We start from the raw sequence: 15,293 nt of genomic DNA, 5'->3' as shown, positions 1-15,293 counted from the left end.
ATTTAATAATGTTGTTCTTATTTAATGGTGGAGGTCTTAACTATTCAATGACATTTTTTTATTATTAATTTCTATTTTTATCAATTTAATAGTATTTTATATGGTGATTGAATTTTTCATATTCTAATGGATTTCAATTGTTTAACTGACTTTTCATATATATGTTGTGACTTTTTTGTGGCTTTTTTGTTTGTTTGTTTAATGCAGTGAACAGTGGAATTTTGGTTTTGGGTAATAACAGAGCTGCAAAGTATGCTGATGAGTTTTGGTTTAATGATTTGTTTGGATTTACCAAGTTACAACAGTGCGGCCAAACAAAAATAAATAAGTAAGACTGAAGCGGATAGAGGAGAGGGCGACATGAGGCTTCACCATGCCACTAATACAAGCTTGTCCAGCAATACCAACAAACACCAGCGTCATTCTTTTTGTTGCTGACGCACGCCCAGCGTGACGTTCCAAGAAAGCCTCAGGCAGCAACCAACTAAGCCACTGTGCCTGGACGTTGCATGACAGGCGTTTATGTTTGCATGTGGTCATAATGTCAGCAGAAGTACAAGCAGCATGATACCAACACTGATACTAGGGCTGTGCAATTAATTGAAATTCAATTACAATTACACTCCAAGGAATTACTTACATTTATTTGTCTTTATATTTTTCACGTTTGAATAATCGTGATTTCAATTATTAACAAAATAATCACGATCAATATTTTCTTCATAATCGAGCAGCCCTAATTGGTAACATAATTTATTGCTGAGAACTTTAAAAAAAATTAATTAACAATCCATCTGGCTCACTTGAAATACACATTGATGTCTGAAAACTAGTGAAGATGCTTTGACCAAGGGCACATAAAATATTCAATATTGTATTCAATATTTAATCTCTGATATATGTGGCTTTTGTGCTATGTATTAAACATTGACGTTAATAGCATCCGTTTTAGATGCAATTATTATCTTGGATTCACCCTAACCACATAAATGTGGACAGTATTTGGGGTTACTTCCTTCCAAACGAACCCAGAAACAGCTAAAAAGTCCACTTTTGTCTTAATGTTACATTTAAAAAAAAGACATTGCAAAACGTTCAAGTTGCTGAACAATCACTTTGAAGTCCAGGAGTGGTGAGAAACGTACACACACCCGGCGCTCTTACTTGACCAAAAACTGTCAAATGGCTTGCCTCGGCTATGATCCATTCCCTTGTGCTGTATAACATTGCCACCTGCTGGTCAACAATAACTCTGCACAAAGTCTTTACCACTTAACAAACAAAAAAAATGGTAATGTGCTCATGATGCGGAAAATGCACAATATTGCCTTTTGAAAGTGTATCTCCGCTTCTTAAAATTAAAATTGTTTCTTTATTATCTTCATTAGAGTCGGGTAGGCCATTACACACCACTTAAAGAATCTTAAGAGGAACCACAAAAAAAAGAAAAAAACTCTTTAAAGAAGTGTAGTAGCAGACCACACACGTATTGAATGTTGGCGAACGTGTTCCATAAATGTCAGCATCACTTACTGGATGGGCGTTTATTGGTGCCGGGGTGTGGCGCATCTGTCGCCCACCCACCCCGGGAAGCACTTGCACTCAAATTGGGACATCATGAACATCACCTCCTGTGCGCCCAGTTGTCCCAGGACCGTGTAGTGGCGTCCCCCCCGCACCCTCTCCTCGGACGTCACCTTCCAGCGGGTGGGGTGGAGCTGGAGGTAGACCCGCGACTCTGGATCCCGCCTGGCGCACCTGCCCCTGGACGAGCACACGGACTGGCTGCAGAGGACGGCCGCCGACGTCACATTGACCAAATAAGGACCCAGGGTAGAGTCGATGTACCACTTGACCGCGTCGCAAGAGGCCTGATGGGAAGGAATCATGTATTTCTCATAATGGTGGCGGTCTACAGATGTACAAAGGAGGACCGTCATAGTAATCCATTAGTCAGTTTAAGAAACTAATGAATTAATTCATCGTTAATTTCAGCCTAGTTCAGCAAGATTTTGTTCCCATCCCTTGGTTTGGCAGAGATTTGCACTGAGTGCCCTTTAACATGAGCTTTTTCTTTAAACTTCAGTTTTAGATTTTTAACTTTTTTTTTTTTTTTTTTTCTGTGATAAATACAGAAATTAATGAATTCAGCCAGGTTGGGATAATGGATGGATGGTCTAAAGAGACCAAGATTGAACTTTTTGGTGTTAATTCTAAGCGGTATGTGTGGAGAAACCCAGACACTGCTCATCACCTGCCCAATACAATCCCTACAGTGAAACGCGTGTCCCCTAATTAGCGTCACAGGTGTCTTCTAATCAGTCAGTCGTCCAATTTATAGGGTGACAAGTAGCCACTGTGCTATTTGGTGACACGGCGTTCCACAATAAACATGGACCAGAGGAAGCAAAGAAGAGAGTTGCCTTAGGAGATTGGAAAGAAAATTATAGACAAGCACATTGAAGGTAAAGGCGATCAGGCCATCTCCAAGCTTGATGTTCCTGTGACTACAGTTGCACATATTTAGAAATTTTAAATCCACGGACGGGACTGTAGTACAAGTAGTAGTACCTTAGACTTGGAGAAAACATGGTCACCCCAGAGCACTACCCCTGCAGATCCCAACGCTACGCTCTCTCCGACAGTGTACACCAGATGCTCCTGCATTAGGCAAACAAAAGGATAATATGTGTTACAAAAAAAAAAAAAAAAAAATGTTTGCAGGTCTATGTAAATTAAAACTTTGTATAATCAGTTATGACGTTCAAAATCATTACAGTATTTGTGCGCCCTGTTTTACGCACCTGGGAGAGAAACTGAAACGAGTAGGTGTAGACGATGGTGGCGTAGGGGATAACGGTCTGAGGTGGCGGCGCCACTCTGAAGGCCTCCAGGATGCGGTGGCGAGCATAGAGCGACACCTCCCTGCCGAGGCTTCGAAGCTCCTGGCTGAGGTAGATGTCGGGGTAGAGAGCCGACGAGACGTTCCACAGCCACGTCAGCTCGTCGTTCCTCTTCGACTCCACTGGGGGACACTCGCCCGTGTAGTTGGTACTTTTATAGTAGTTGTAGCAGTTGGGGAATCCGTAGAAGCCCCACAGTCCGCCAGGCCGCTCCTTCTGACCCACTTTCAGCGTCTCCTCCATGAACTTCCTGCCTGCCGCCTCAAACTCGACTCTGGCTAAAGCGCTCACCCGCGCCGGTTCCCAATCTGGATGCCTGGACAGGACCAGTGCTCGTGATCCTTCCCAGTAGACCTGCTTGGTGTCCCAGTTCCTTTCCCACACGGGCCTCCAGCTCTCCCAGTCCACCACAGCCAGGCCCTGGAAGTCCCCATCGGGGATGTACTTGCGGATATCATCTCTCGCCGCCCTCAAGTGCTCGTCGAGGCTGGCGTTTTGCGGCACGCCACCGTTTACCGCCTTGCCTTGGCTGTAGTATGGGTACGCACCCAGCTTGTCTGTGTAGAAGATGGTTATGTTGTCACCCATGAATGTCTGGTTTTGGTTCTGGGCTATGCTGAACGTGCCAAGGTCAAGATCCACGCCATACTGGGAGAGGCAGGCGGCTGAGGGGGCGTTCCACACACTCGTGAAGGGCAGCTGGGAGAAGGATGACGGCGACATGGCGACGCCCGGAAGGTGACGAAGTAAGATGAACACGAGCATCGGGATAGGGTCAAAGCAACTCATGCCTATGAAGAAGAAAAAAGCTCGATATAAAAAAAAGGGATATATTAATTTGTTATATCACCACATAACTGGAATTTCTTGTGTAACAGGCTACACATTTCATCAAAATTGCAATCCAATGGTTTTATCAAGTATCGGTATTATGAGCGAGTACAATACTCAAATTTAACTGGCAATTTGGCTTACTTACCTGTGACAATTATATTTTTTTTATAATTTGGTGCAAGAATACATCAAGATTGCAACCTCGGTTATTTACTGTTTTCATTTTATTGTTATCATATAATTAAGTACAGCATTTATTGCTTCACAGCGGCGTTAACGAAATTAGTGATGGACTACGGCAAGTTCGGCCTTACCTAAGCACTCGTACGTCACTACAGTAGGAACAGAACTTGTAAACCAAGGACCCCTGAAAGTCACATGACAACCACAGCTCATATCACATGATCAAATTGTCGTTTGTTGTGGTAGAAAGCCTTGGCGGAGGTCTCTTGCTTCAGTCTTCCACAAAAGAGGACGTTGATACATAAGGCATGTTGTAACCTTCTAGTTCAAAAGTCAATGTTAACGGATGGAAACTCGAATTTAGAACTTTAATTCATAGTGTTTTTGTTTTAAAGTTCTCGATGTTACTCGTATTTTTAGTGCAGCTATACCTTAATATCAAAAACTAAAAATGTAGTCCAAATCAAGCTATTAATGATTTACTTAAATGTCACACTTACCTGCCTTCGATGGGAAGTATTTGAGTGGTTAAATTAGTCGTTTTTAGACTCAGCCATACTGGGGGAAAAAAAAAAAAAAAAGCAAATCTCGTGACCGGGATGATACACACACAGGAATGGGGAAGAGATACAAAAACAGATCTAAAGTTTTGTGGGATCACAACCAACCAGGATCATCCTGGGGGTGTTCCCACTGCGCCCCCAGCCAATAAGAATAGCCTGTCGGATCTGTAACAGCCAATCAAATGGAGGACAAGGTGACGTTGAAACTTTTTAGCTCGAAATCGAGTTATGTACTGTTTACAAACAGTAAACACATATATTAAATAAAATATAAATATATACATAATATTTGCAAACTGGACAAACTTATGTATTTATAACTAAGTTATGTATTTGTAACTTGAATAAACAAATATTCATTAACAGTATGATAAAATTGTGAAAAATGAGCTGTCAGTGAATACATATTTAGATTTATATTGTATTAATAAATTAATACTATTTTGACAAAATATTTTAAAAACATATATAATAAAAATAAAATGGATGAAGTTAAAGTCAGAGAATACATATTTAGATTTATAATGATCGTAATTGTAATTTCTTGTAACAATAAAATAATAAAAATATTAGAAAAATAATAATAAAATAGCAACAATATCAGCAAATACATATTTAGATGTAATATCATATAAAATTGTAATCAAACAATAATTAATAAAGATATAAAATATATGAAACTAAAAAATAACGTGAGATGTCAGTGAAATTGTCATTTCATTTAAAGAACAACAAACAAACCAAATAAAGGATACAAAAATAAAAGTCAGGTCCGTCAGTGAATATTTATTCAGAAATGCATTTGCTCTTTACAACAGTTGTGCTTGAATTGAATCTTTTTTTAACCATGTTCATTTTTACAATTTCACTCTGAAGTAGTAAATTAGTAGTCGTCGTGGCGTTTAAGGCACAGAAATGTCATGTGAAAACAGCTGAAGTACATTCAAATAAATACTGCAATGGCCTCCATGAAAATCAAAATCCCCTTAAGTCAGCTCAGCCACTGAGCGCTCACCTTTCCCTCAGCAAACATCTCATCTCATCCACTGTGGGAAACGTGGAATCTGACACCTTTGGGAGACACGGCGAGGGCCAGGAAACTGGGAGTAAAACGTAAACACCGTCATTCCAGCAAGCCCTAGCTAGGCGAAAAAGTTACGAAAATAACATTTTCCCTCCCCTTCTTCTCTTGCAACAGTGTTTTTCCAATAAAAAAATTCACTTTGTATCATCCGTGTTTTACAGCATTTGAAAGGCACCAGACAGGTGTGTGTGTGTGTGTGTGTGTGTGCGTGCATGTGTGTCTCTCTACAGCAGTAGTCCTCAAACTGGGGTCTGTGTGCCATAGTTTGGGGGTCCACAAAATGCATTTGCATTAAATTATGTCCTATCATTTAAAAAAGTTCATAAAACTACAAATGACTCCTCTTCAGGTCACTTTAGGCTTTTATATGATTGTGACTCATCATATAAATCTGACATCCCTGCTTGAATAGGCTTCTTTTCCAGGACAAAAGGCACAATATTAAATGAATAAAGTAGGAGTTTTTAAAATTACTTGTTAAAATGACTTCTTTTTTTTGCTTCAATAAACTTTAGGCTCAATATTAAGATTAAGTCCCATGCCACATTTTTTTTATTTTACTTGTTTTATTTGGTCTTAAACAACTGGCATGTAAGTCAGTCGGTTTTCTCCTGAATATTTAATATGTACATAAGCTTTACTCTGACTGGACAGCTGTTCTCCTTAATTTGATAAGAAAAACAGCTTTCCTGTGATTGGCTAGTTCCCATTATGTGGGCGTCCAACATGTGGGGGCTCGATTTATGCTAATGTCTTTTCATTGCGCTGGCTCCGTTCAAATTCAGTAGACTGTCGGCACAATTATGGCCAGCCAAGGTATAAAGTCTTATTTTTTTCACTCTAAGTGGTAGCAGGTGTGTGCTGTTGACTACCATTGAACATGCGATTGAATGAGATTAATTAATTCAGCCACATCCCCAGCTATCAGAGGGTGTGCACACTTGTGCAAGCCCATGATCTCAGTTGTTTATTTTTACTTGCACTCCTGAAAATATTTTTTTAATGATTTTTTTAATCAATGGAGTTGTACAAGTTATAGTACAGTATAGTATAGTTATTTGTTCTCGACAACGTTTTTTTGTTTTTTTTCTAACAGGGGTGTGTAGACTTCTTATATCTACTGTATTTAGGCTTGAATCTGATACCTTTCAGTGAATGTACCCCAAATTCCCAATTGATTCCCATAACTGCAAAGTTTCCAATTTGGAGTATTTCCAAAGTTCCCCATCTTAACTTCCCATGGAAATTTACTGTAAAATTTCCAGAGGTTTTCCGCCCTTAGCAATCCGGGTAAGGGGTCCAGGGAACCCAAAAAGTTTGAGAAGCCCCGGTCTACAGTATGTGTTGCACCCCGACATAAAAAAATAGTAAGATAACACACAGCAGTGCCGACGCCGAGGTTAGACACCCCGCTCCTTTCTGGTACAGAGGGTCCATCTTCTCGCATCGATCCCCCTCAAAGCCGCTGTAGCACTGGCACCGGAACACGGCGCCGAAGCCCGCCAGGTCCTCCCGGCCCGGCTGGCCGACCACCTCCAGCTTGCCGCCTGGCCCGACCCGCAGGCCGTGCGTGGTGGGGTTCAGGTGCAAGTAAACGTCGGCGTCGGGGTTCCGGCGTAGGCAGCGGCCGTGGGAAGAGCACAGAGCCTGGCTGCATACCTCGGCTGCCGTGGAAACGTTGAGGAGGTATTTGCCCAGCGGACCCCGGAGATAAGCATCCAGCTCCGAGCAGGTGGTCTGAAAAAGGGCAAAGGCGCGAGTTACGGCTTGTGGACAGGGGGCTCGATTTATGCACTGGGAAATAAATGTTAGCATTGGAGAAAAATAAAAGAAAGACACTCCTCATTATCTGGTTGTTTTACATTCGATTTTTCATTTCAGACAAAAAAAATAAATAAATAAATGTGAGTGTTGTTTTTCAGTGTCAACTTCCGCTTTTTCATGTTACATTTCATGGGCATAAACATGGTTTTAAAGTCACACAAATTTCAGAGTACAATCTACGGCTGAAGGATTTCAGGAAAATATTGAATTGTGATTTTTCTAACGGAAATTGTGATTTCCATTTGATTGACTTTTATTTCCAAATCAAGCTTCAGGGCAATATTCGTTATGTACGTTAACGTTTACAAATATGAGAGAAACATACATGCATATCATCACAACATTAAACGTTATTAGTCTAATCATGTAAGGACACTAAAGAGTCTGGGTGAGGGAGGCAGTTCAAGTTTTTTAACTCAATAGAGCAAGAACTACTTTCTGCTGTCATACATATATGTACATATGTAATTATGTTCAATACTGTATTGAAAATATATTGTACTTTCTTTACCAAAAATGTTATTACTTGAACACAAATTGACATGTTCATTGTACATAAGCTGCAAGATCGTATGTCAATTTATTTGTCATATTTATACTTCGAATGGAGACTGAGGGCTGAGCAATGTGGCCTAAAACTGTATAAATTAAACTTCTTCATAGTAGTGGTACCTATTGTAATACAAACGTAAGTGTATTAAATTATAATGGAAGCATCAAGTCATTTCAATGTGAACTGTCGATATTTCCTGTTAAGAGGAAAAAATAATCACTTGTCTCTACTTCTTTTCATTCAAATTTAGCATTGTCATGTAAACATGTCGCTTTTACATCTATGTAATGAAATTAATTCAGCAAATAACAAATATAGTCATTTAACAAAGCTAAATTGATTTAATAAAACAACTTGTGCTACATGTAAACAATATTATCAAGCTAGAACAGTGTCGTTCTGCGTTTTTTTTTGTGCCCTTCGATTGTGGTGAGCACCCCAGATTGTAGCCCACTTCTCTTGCCAAAAGTAAGCGGGGAAAACCAGTCCAGTAGTTTACCCAGTTTCTCCTATCAAAAGTCAGCAGGGGAAACAGTCTTGGCGGGTATGCCCCACTTTTCTTATCAAAAGTCAGTTAGGATCAGAAAATGGTTCAGTGGGTGCCAAACCTCTCTTGCCAAAACTCAACTTGGGTTGCCACCATTCCAGGCTGTACATCGGTTCTCTAACCAAAAGTCAGCTGGGGCAACCTGTACAGGGTGTACCCTGCTTCTCTCACCAAAATTCATCTGGGATTGTCTCATGCATTCCAGCAGACAGACAGATCAAAGCAGCATCGCGTGTAGCTTCGCCACCAGTGGGATTCATTTGATTTGTATCCTCCTACGTTTAAAGTGTCCTGCCAAGATTGGATGAACATTGGTTTTACTCCCAAACAAACAAGCAAAGCTACGGCCATCAAAGACATGTTCGGCATTACCACGTGACCCGTGTCTTTGAAGTGGTGCGCCGAGGAAGAAGAAAAAGAAGAAGAAAGGCATCTGACAAGAGCGGCTGCTTGAAAGCGATGACATCACGTGCAAATGTTGCATTTACTCAGTCCACGTGCGTCACAGCTGGCGTGGCCGAGGCTTACTTTGTTGCTGGCATAGGCCGCGTCCCCCCACAGGATGATGCCCGCTGCTCCCAAAGCCACGCTCTCCCCGATGGTGGACACCAAGTCCATCTGGAACACATGACCATGCACTCAGTCAAATGGATCTAGCAACAAACGATTCTTCAAAAAGAGGCTTCAAGCTGTTTTAACGCCACTCCCAGTTGAAATTTACCGTCACACTAAACAAAACAGACAATTACACGTCGTGTATTTGAAAACAACCACACAACTTCACTTTCTGCTAGCTTATTGCTAAAAATTCATAGACAGGCTTACAAGTAGGCGCTTTGAGGGGCGCAGATGTTATAATTAGGGCCTGATTGATGTGGGCTTTTTGAGGCAGATCCCTATTCCAATATTTGGCAGGATAAAGTTACGGTAACCGATTAATCGGATGATTAATCTTCAAAAATATATAGCCTACAGTATATGATGGGTTGGCGACCAGTTCAGGGTGTACCCCGCCTCTAGCCTGAAAATCGGCTGGCATACGCTCCAGCACGCCCACGATCCAAGTGAGGATGACCGGGCAGAGAACGGTTGGATGACTTTTTTGGTCCCTTAACGATTACAACAATAAAGATAAGAATTACAGGCAGAACATTTGACTGCTTTCCAATACATTGTCCTCTAGTATTAGCTTAACGTCACAACAGAAAAAAAAGGCTTGTTTTTGGCCAATTATTTTTTGGGGGGGAACGCTTGAATGTCATTATCTGTGTGCTATGTTGTAATGTGGTAATGAGTAAAAAAAAAAAAAGAAAGAAAGAAAGAAAATTGGCAAAAAAAAGTGGCAGACTTTTGCCGATTTTAAAGGAGCTAATATCCGCTGATTAAATCGGCCAGCCGATTAAGCAGTCAGGCCCTAGTTATAACCATTTTAGCTACGGCTACTTGAACACAAAGAATGAATCAAAACATCTCGATGATTAAAAAAAAAAATCCCAGGCACGGCCACAGTATTATGGCACTTTACTGAGTCTTTTACAGTAGTCTTTTAGTGTTTGTGTTTTCTCTCTACTTCTATTTCCACCCATTTCAACCATGTACTGTACAAACCAACAGGGGGAGCATGTCAGAATTGAGTTTTGGGTTTTTATTACAGGTACTTGACCTATATTTAATTCAGGGAAGCTTATTGAGAACAGGTTGTCAATTGCAATCCCAACTTGGCAATGGACAAATATTTTTCCGTTTCCATTTTGTCACTCACAAATTATCAGCATGCTTTCACGGGGGCTCCAGTCACAGTTATTAAATTATGTTAATCACGCTGCAGTCGCTTGATTGGCCAACAAGAGAACAAGGAATTCACACTGCTTGCATTTTAAGAGCGTTAGGCATTTGACTCATTGTCACTGACAGAATTTCTTTAAAGAGTTGTGAGTAGGGCTGTTCGATTTTGCCTAACAAGAAAATCCCGATTATTTTTTCTCAATCCCGATTTTACGATTACGATTTCTTTGTAAAATAAAAGATAACGAAAAATGAAGTATTTTGAATGTCTTTTATTTAAACTTCATTTTTCTTTCTTTGAACTCAAAATGCCAGTCAATTGAACTTAATACACACAGAACAATCCGTTGGGATTAACAGCATTTTACTTACACAATAGATTTCAGATCTTTTCTTAATTAAACCAATAATGAAAGAAGAAAGTGCATATACCATCTGAAAGAGGAGAAAGAAAGTGACGCCTTTCAGACCTTGAGTTACTTGCTCACGGCTTGTATTGTACATGCGGGCCCACACACTACACTACAGATCTATATTTGCTCAATTTATTAACTAAACGCTCACTCGCCTGAGCAAATGGCAGAATCGCCGGTAGCGCCGGTGTTGTTGTAGTTTTTCCGGACTGCGCGCTCGTGGGAGGAAGCGGAAACACAGAGGAAACTACAGTGGCTTAGATACACCAAAAATAAAAACAAATCGAACATGCCGATTTGAACGTTTTTAACATCGTTTATCCGGAAAATTCGCTTTCGGTTCAAAATCGCTTAATCGAGCAGCCCTAGTTGCGAGAATCACTCTCTGAATGTAACTCAACCACGAAATTGTGTTATTAAGCAGAATAATGCTGCCTGAAGGAGTTGCCTGGACGTTTTATTGAGAGTAATCCGACTTTGCAAAGATGTGACATCACGCTGTCGACTACAGCAAATCGACCTCACTCGATTAATATAACCATCCTCATTCCGAAGCATGTCTTTTGTCATCCGCTACCGCATGTGACGTTCTCGTGTTTGTTCTCCTATCATTAGGAAGCCATCAACAGGGTGTTAGCTGGCTTTTAAAACGGACCAACACCCATCCGCATACAAATATGTCGTGTCAGCACAGGAAAGGACTGCGCTCACTGATAAGCTATTTGACTGTGTGAAGTTGCTGCCGATCAAAGTGCTGAGATTTCGATTGGTGGGAGAAAAACTGAGTAAGAGAAAGCCAAGTTGTGTTTGTCCCAAAGGTCGGAAAGAGCTAGCGCGCATGATTTTTTTTGAATTGATGTCAAAGCCTACAGCAAGAAGCAGCACCGTGAAAAGCGGCGAGCCTATCTGTCTCACAGTTCTAAAGTTTGAGGTTCAAATCTCAGCTCTGACCTTTCTGTGTGGAATTTGCATGGCGGTGTAAATGGGAGTGTGAATTCGGGCTGAACGATTTTGAAAAATAACCCCGTAGCGATTTTTTTTTGCTCAATATTCTGATTGCGATTTAACATGGGATTATTTTTTCCATGTATTTTTTAACAAAGACAAGCTATAAATCAATCTGCATTACAATTTAAATTAAGTAAAAAAAATATATCAGATTCATTATAAGTAAATGTTTTGGTCTAATAGATGAGGCTAAAATAAAAGCAAATGAACCATAAATTAATATGAAAGACAGTTTATTTATCTACTTCAAGAAGAGTTGGTAATTTATTAATCACTACTTACAATTTTTGAAGCGTTCATTATGACTTTGCAAGTTTCTACCTAAATTGTGGTTTGAATGTAAGTCAGTAAATCATAAATCAGATTACAATAATAAATGCAAACAAATCTTTGGCTTTATCACTTCATCTTTGTATGTTCCAAGAAACAAGAAGCAAACATGCGGACTGCATTTCTTAAGCACTGAACTGCTATGAATTAGCGATGTCACGATATCCAAATGTCATGATACGATAATATCACGATATGAAGCTCACAATAGGATAATTATCACGTTATTGTGGGGAGGTTGCCGATATATAAAAAGCTTACTATACTGTATAAAAGGTCAAAATATTATGAAAAAAAAACCCCAGCTCATATTAAAAAAATAAATAACAATATTCTGTTTTTGTAGCCTATTGGCTCAGAAATGGAAAGCATCATGGTCTATGTAGTTCACAATGCTGTGTTCGGCTAAAGCGGGCCGACGGAGATGTTGAAAAATAATTGCTGGAATGACTGATTTACTTGTGAGGTGCGTGCTATCGAAAACGACTGGATGGATGGTGCAAGGAAGCTCTCACCTCTGTCAACTGCTCCAGCGAGTTCATGTACGTGGGTCGAGTGTACACAAAGACGGGGCGCGCCAGCCCATCGCCCGCCGACGCCAAACGCATGCCCTCCTTCACGCGGTTCCTCACGAACTGCCGTCCGGAAGCGGACGAGCGCAGCACCGTGCCCATGTAGATGGACGGGAAGAGCGCCGTGCTCTCGGTCCACAGCCAATTGAGCAGCTCGTTGCGTGCAACCTCCACGTCGGGGCAGCGGCCGGTGTAGCTCTCCAGGGTCCACCTGTAGTCGTGGTTGTAGCAGTCCGGGAACAGGTAGAAACCCCAAAGCTGGTTGGGCCTCAGATGTTTGGCCAGCTTCAGAGTCTCCAGCATAAACTTCTTGGCGGACATCTCAAACTCCTGCAGGGCCACTCTGGACACCTGATCGGGCAGCCAGGTGGGGTTCTTCTGGCGCACCAGCTCTCGTGAATGCCGGCGGTAAATGTCCTTAGCCTCCCAGTTGCGTATCCATAGGGGGCGCCATTCTTCCCAGTCAATAACCGCCAGGCCTTTGGCGCTGGGCTCACGTATGTACTTCTTCACCCCCTCTGGCATCTTGTCCAGGTGCTGTGCCAGACTGGCGACCTGCGGGAGACCCCCGTTGATGGGCGTTCCGTCCGGCTCGTAGTGGGGGTACAGGCCCAGGCGGTCATTGTAAAAGATGGTGAGGTTCTGCCTCACGAAGCCCTCGTTGGGGGAGGCCACGATCTGGAACTGGTCCAGGTGAAGCGAGACGCCGTGGCGCGGGGCGCAGTCTTCCGTCGGGGCGTTCCACGCCAGCAGCAGGGGCTTCTGGGAGTACAGCGGCCATACTGTGGCTTTCGGTCCCAAGGCTCCGCTTTCATCCCACAGTAGAACAATTAGCAGCAGCAGAGCTTTGCAGTCGGCCGCTGTCCAGTGCATGTCTCCAGATGGGAACGGACGGAATTGACTGTCACTCTCTGCTCTGGAATTAGCACAAGACAGCTACATGAGGCTTTTTCTTACTTTACTTTTCCATCTACATCACAAAGTATTTATATGAACTGTATTCAACCACCAAATAGGGTACGCCAGCACAAGTGCTGTCAGAGAGCTTTATTATTGTGGTTTTGATTGGTTTGGCTTTTTTTTCGGACAGTCCTCTGTTTACGAAAGCCTTTCGTTACTACTAGTCTTTCACTAACCTATGCTATGGTAGCAGTAAAGTCATAACACTGGTCAACAGGGAATTTTAAATCACACATGGCTTTATGTGTCCCTAAACTTATTTTTGACACTGATTTAAAAAATGTCTTTACTTTTTTTTTAGATATTTAGATTAAATCTTGCAACGATTCGATTCGGTTTGATTTGATCCGGTTCAAACCGTTTTTTGTTACACCCCTAGCATTACGTATTATATTACATATATTATTATTCCATATACAGCACATATTTGTATACAAACACTTCTAGGCCACAACTATAAAATGATAGGTGTGTACAAAAAGATCCAAGACTGTTGTCACAAAGGACAACAAGCAAGACCAAAGTGCATTATACAAAATCTTGTTGGTATTTCCTGCGATTACAGTTGACAAACGGCCCACAAAAACATCAGATAGATATTATTTTCAAACCCTTATAATACTCTGAATTATAGATTTTTCCATGATTCTACCTAATGTGATGTGAAACCATTACCATTAGTTGAGTCGCGCACACATTTTTCATACCAGGTCCCGGCACGGTTGCTTGTAAATTGCTCAGACGTGCATGATGGTTCTAATTTTCTGCCCCTTCCAACGCCTTTCCTTTTTGGAAATTTCGGTTGTACCAACTATAAATGCCTCCTCACTGGCTACATGTATTCCTTACTATGTTTTTTATAGTGTATTTCTAAACATAAAACCGAGACAATGACACCTGACACATGTAAAGAGACAGTTGAACACTACTCGAAGGTAAACATTCCTTATCCTCTATGAAGAACGACTAATATTATTGCCGTAAAGGGGAGGAGAAAAGAGGTGCGGATTCTCCAATACAGTCCATCCGCATGAATGTCTTGTACTGCCCCCAGGTGGCCAAGGTGCACACACCAAAATGTGCATGTTGAAAGAAGTGTGACAATGAGGGTTTTTTTAAAATTCAATTTAATTATGTCTTTACTGTATGTTTTTATAAAGTACATTATGAGTGCTATTATTAGACAAAAACACATTTCAAACGTTTGTTTTTTGGGGGTCTTCAACGGAATGTTCTTTCATTTCAATGGGGAAAGATGGCTTGCAGGAAAATGATGCATTTTCACCAGTTTTAATCACCTTTTTAAAAACTATTCATCACAGGAGCATTTATCTCTTTATCTTTTCAGTTTTACGTAGCATTGTGAAGACACCTTTTTATATTGCTCTTGAATCCAAGCATAGTACATATAAACCACTTTCACTGACGTTATTGTTGTATTACGCTTGTATTGTCGGCTCATATTAAAAAAAAAAGTTATATTCCATAAATCAATCCAAAATTAAGTCATCACCGGTTCGCCGGGGTTCACTCACCTTTCCCGACAGTGTGGACAAGCATTCCCCCCTAAAATCCCCAACGACAAGTCACGCCACCGTATTTTAGGTTGTTGTCGGCTCAAAACATGAAAGAGAACATCGCTGCTCTTTCTTTTATAAGTTAAGAAGCTGTAGAAGTGTCGTCCAGAACGAGAGGCGGATCAGATGGCCTCCCAGCGGGCTGAAGACACGAGCA

At 41.2% G+C, this 15,293-nt stretch overlaps 2 protein-coding genes across 6 annotated transcripts; both read right to left on the bottom strand.

Annotated features, from left to right (window-relative positions):
• Positions 1–251: 251 nt before the first annotated feature.
• Positions 252–4,545, bottom strand: hyal1 (hyaluronidase 1). 3 transcript variants are annotated; one of them, XM_086041308.1, is made up of 5 exons: positions 4,421–4,527; positions 4,052–4,104; positions 2,805–3,694; positions 2,572–2,661; positions 252–1,871 (listed from the first exon to the last, which is right to left on the bottom strand). In XM_086041308.1, exons 3-5 carry the CDS (start codon positions 3,690–3,692, stop codon positions 1,545–1,547), a joined length of 1,305 nt encoding a protein of 434 aa, XP_085897434.1. In that variant the 5' UTR covers positions 3,693–3,694; positions 4,052–4,104; positions 4,421–4,527; the 3' UTR covers positions 252–1,544. The 3 variants fall into 3 exon arrangements, with proteins under 3 accessions (XP_085897434.1, XP_085897433.1, XP_085897435.1); XM_086041307.1 differs by lacking the exon at positions 4,052–4,104 and having other exon boundaries at positions 4,421–4,545; XM_086041309.1 differs by lacking the exon at positions 4,052–4,104 and having other exon boundaries at positions 252–1,764; positions 4,421–4,545.
• Positions 4,546–5,249: 704 nt separating this feature from the next.
• LOC147141870 (hyaluronidase-2-like) lies at positions 5,250–15,293 on the bottom strand. 3 transcript variants are annotated; one of them, XM_086041471.1, is made up of 5 exons: positions 15,095–15,293; positions 12,543–13,515; positions 9,020–9,109; positions 6,949–7,304; positions 5,250–5,583 (listed from the first exon to the last, which is right to left on the bottom strand). In XM_086041471.1, exons 2-5 carry the CDS (start codon positions 13,470–13,472, stop codon positions 5,523–5,525), a joined length of 1,437 nt encoding a protein of 478 aa, XP_085897597.1. In that variant the 5' UTR covers positions 13,473–13,515; positions 15,095–15,293; the 3' UTR covers positions 5,250–5,522. The 3 variants fall into 3 exon arrangements, with proteins under 3 accessions (XP_085897597.1, XP_085897598.1, XP_085897599.1); XM_086041472.1 differs by lacking the exon at positions 15,095–15,293 and adding an exon at positions 14,235–14,537; XM_086041473.1 differs by having other exon boundaries at positions 5,250–7,304.

This window comes from Filicampus tigris, chromosome 9 (assembly GCF_054856515.1).
Source record: "Filicampus tigris isolate MCC_2025a chromosome 9, RoL_Ftig_1.0, whole genome shotgun sequence".
Taxonomy (NCBI): domain Eukaryota; kingdom Metazoa; phylum Chordata; class Actinopteri; order Syngnathiformes; family Syngnathidae; genus Filicampus; species Filicampus tigris.
This window is presented reverse-complemented; position numbering and strand designations above follow the sequence as displayed.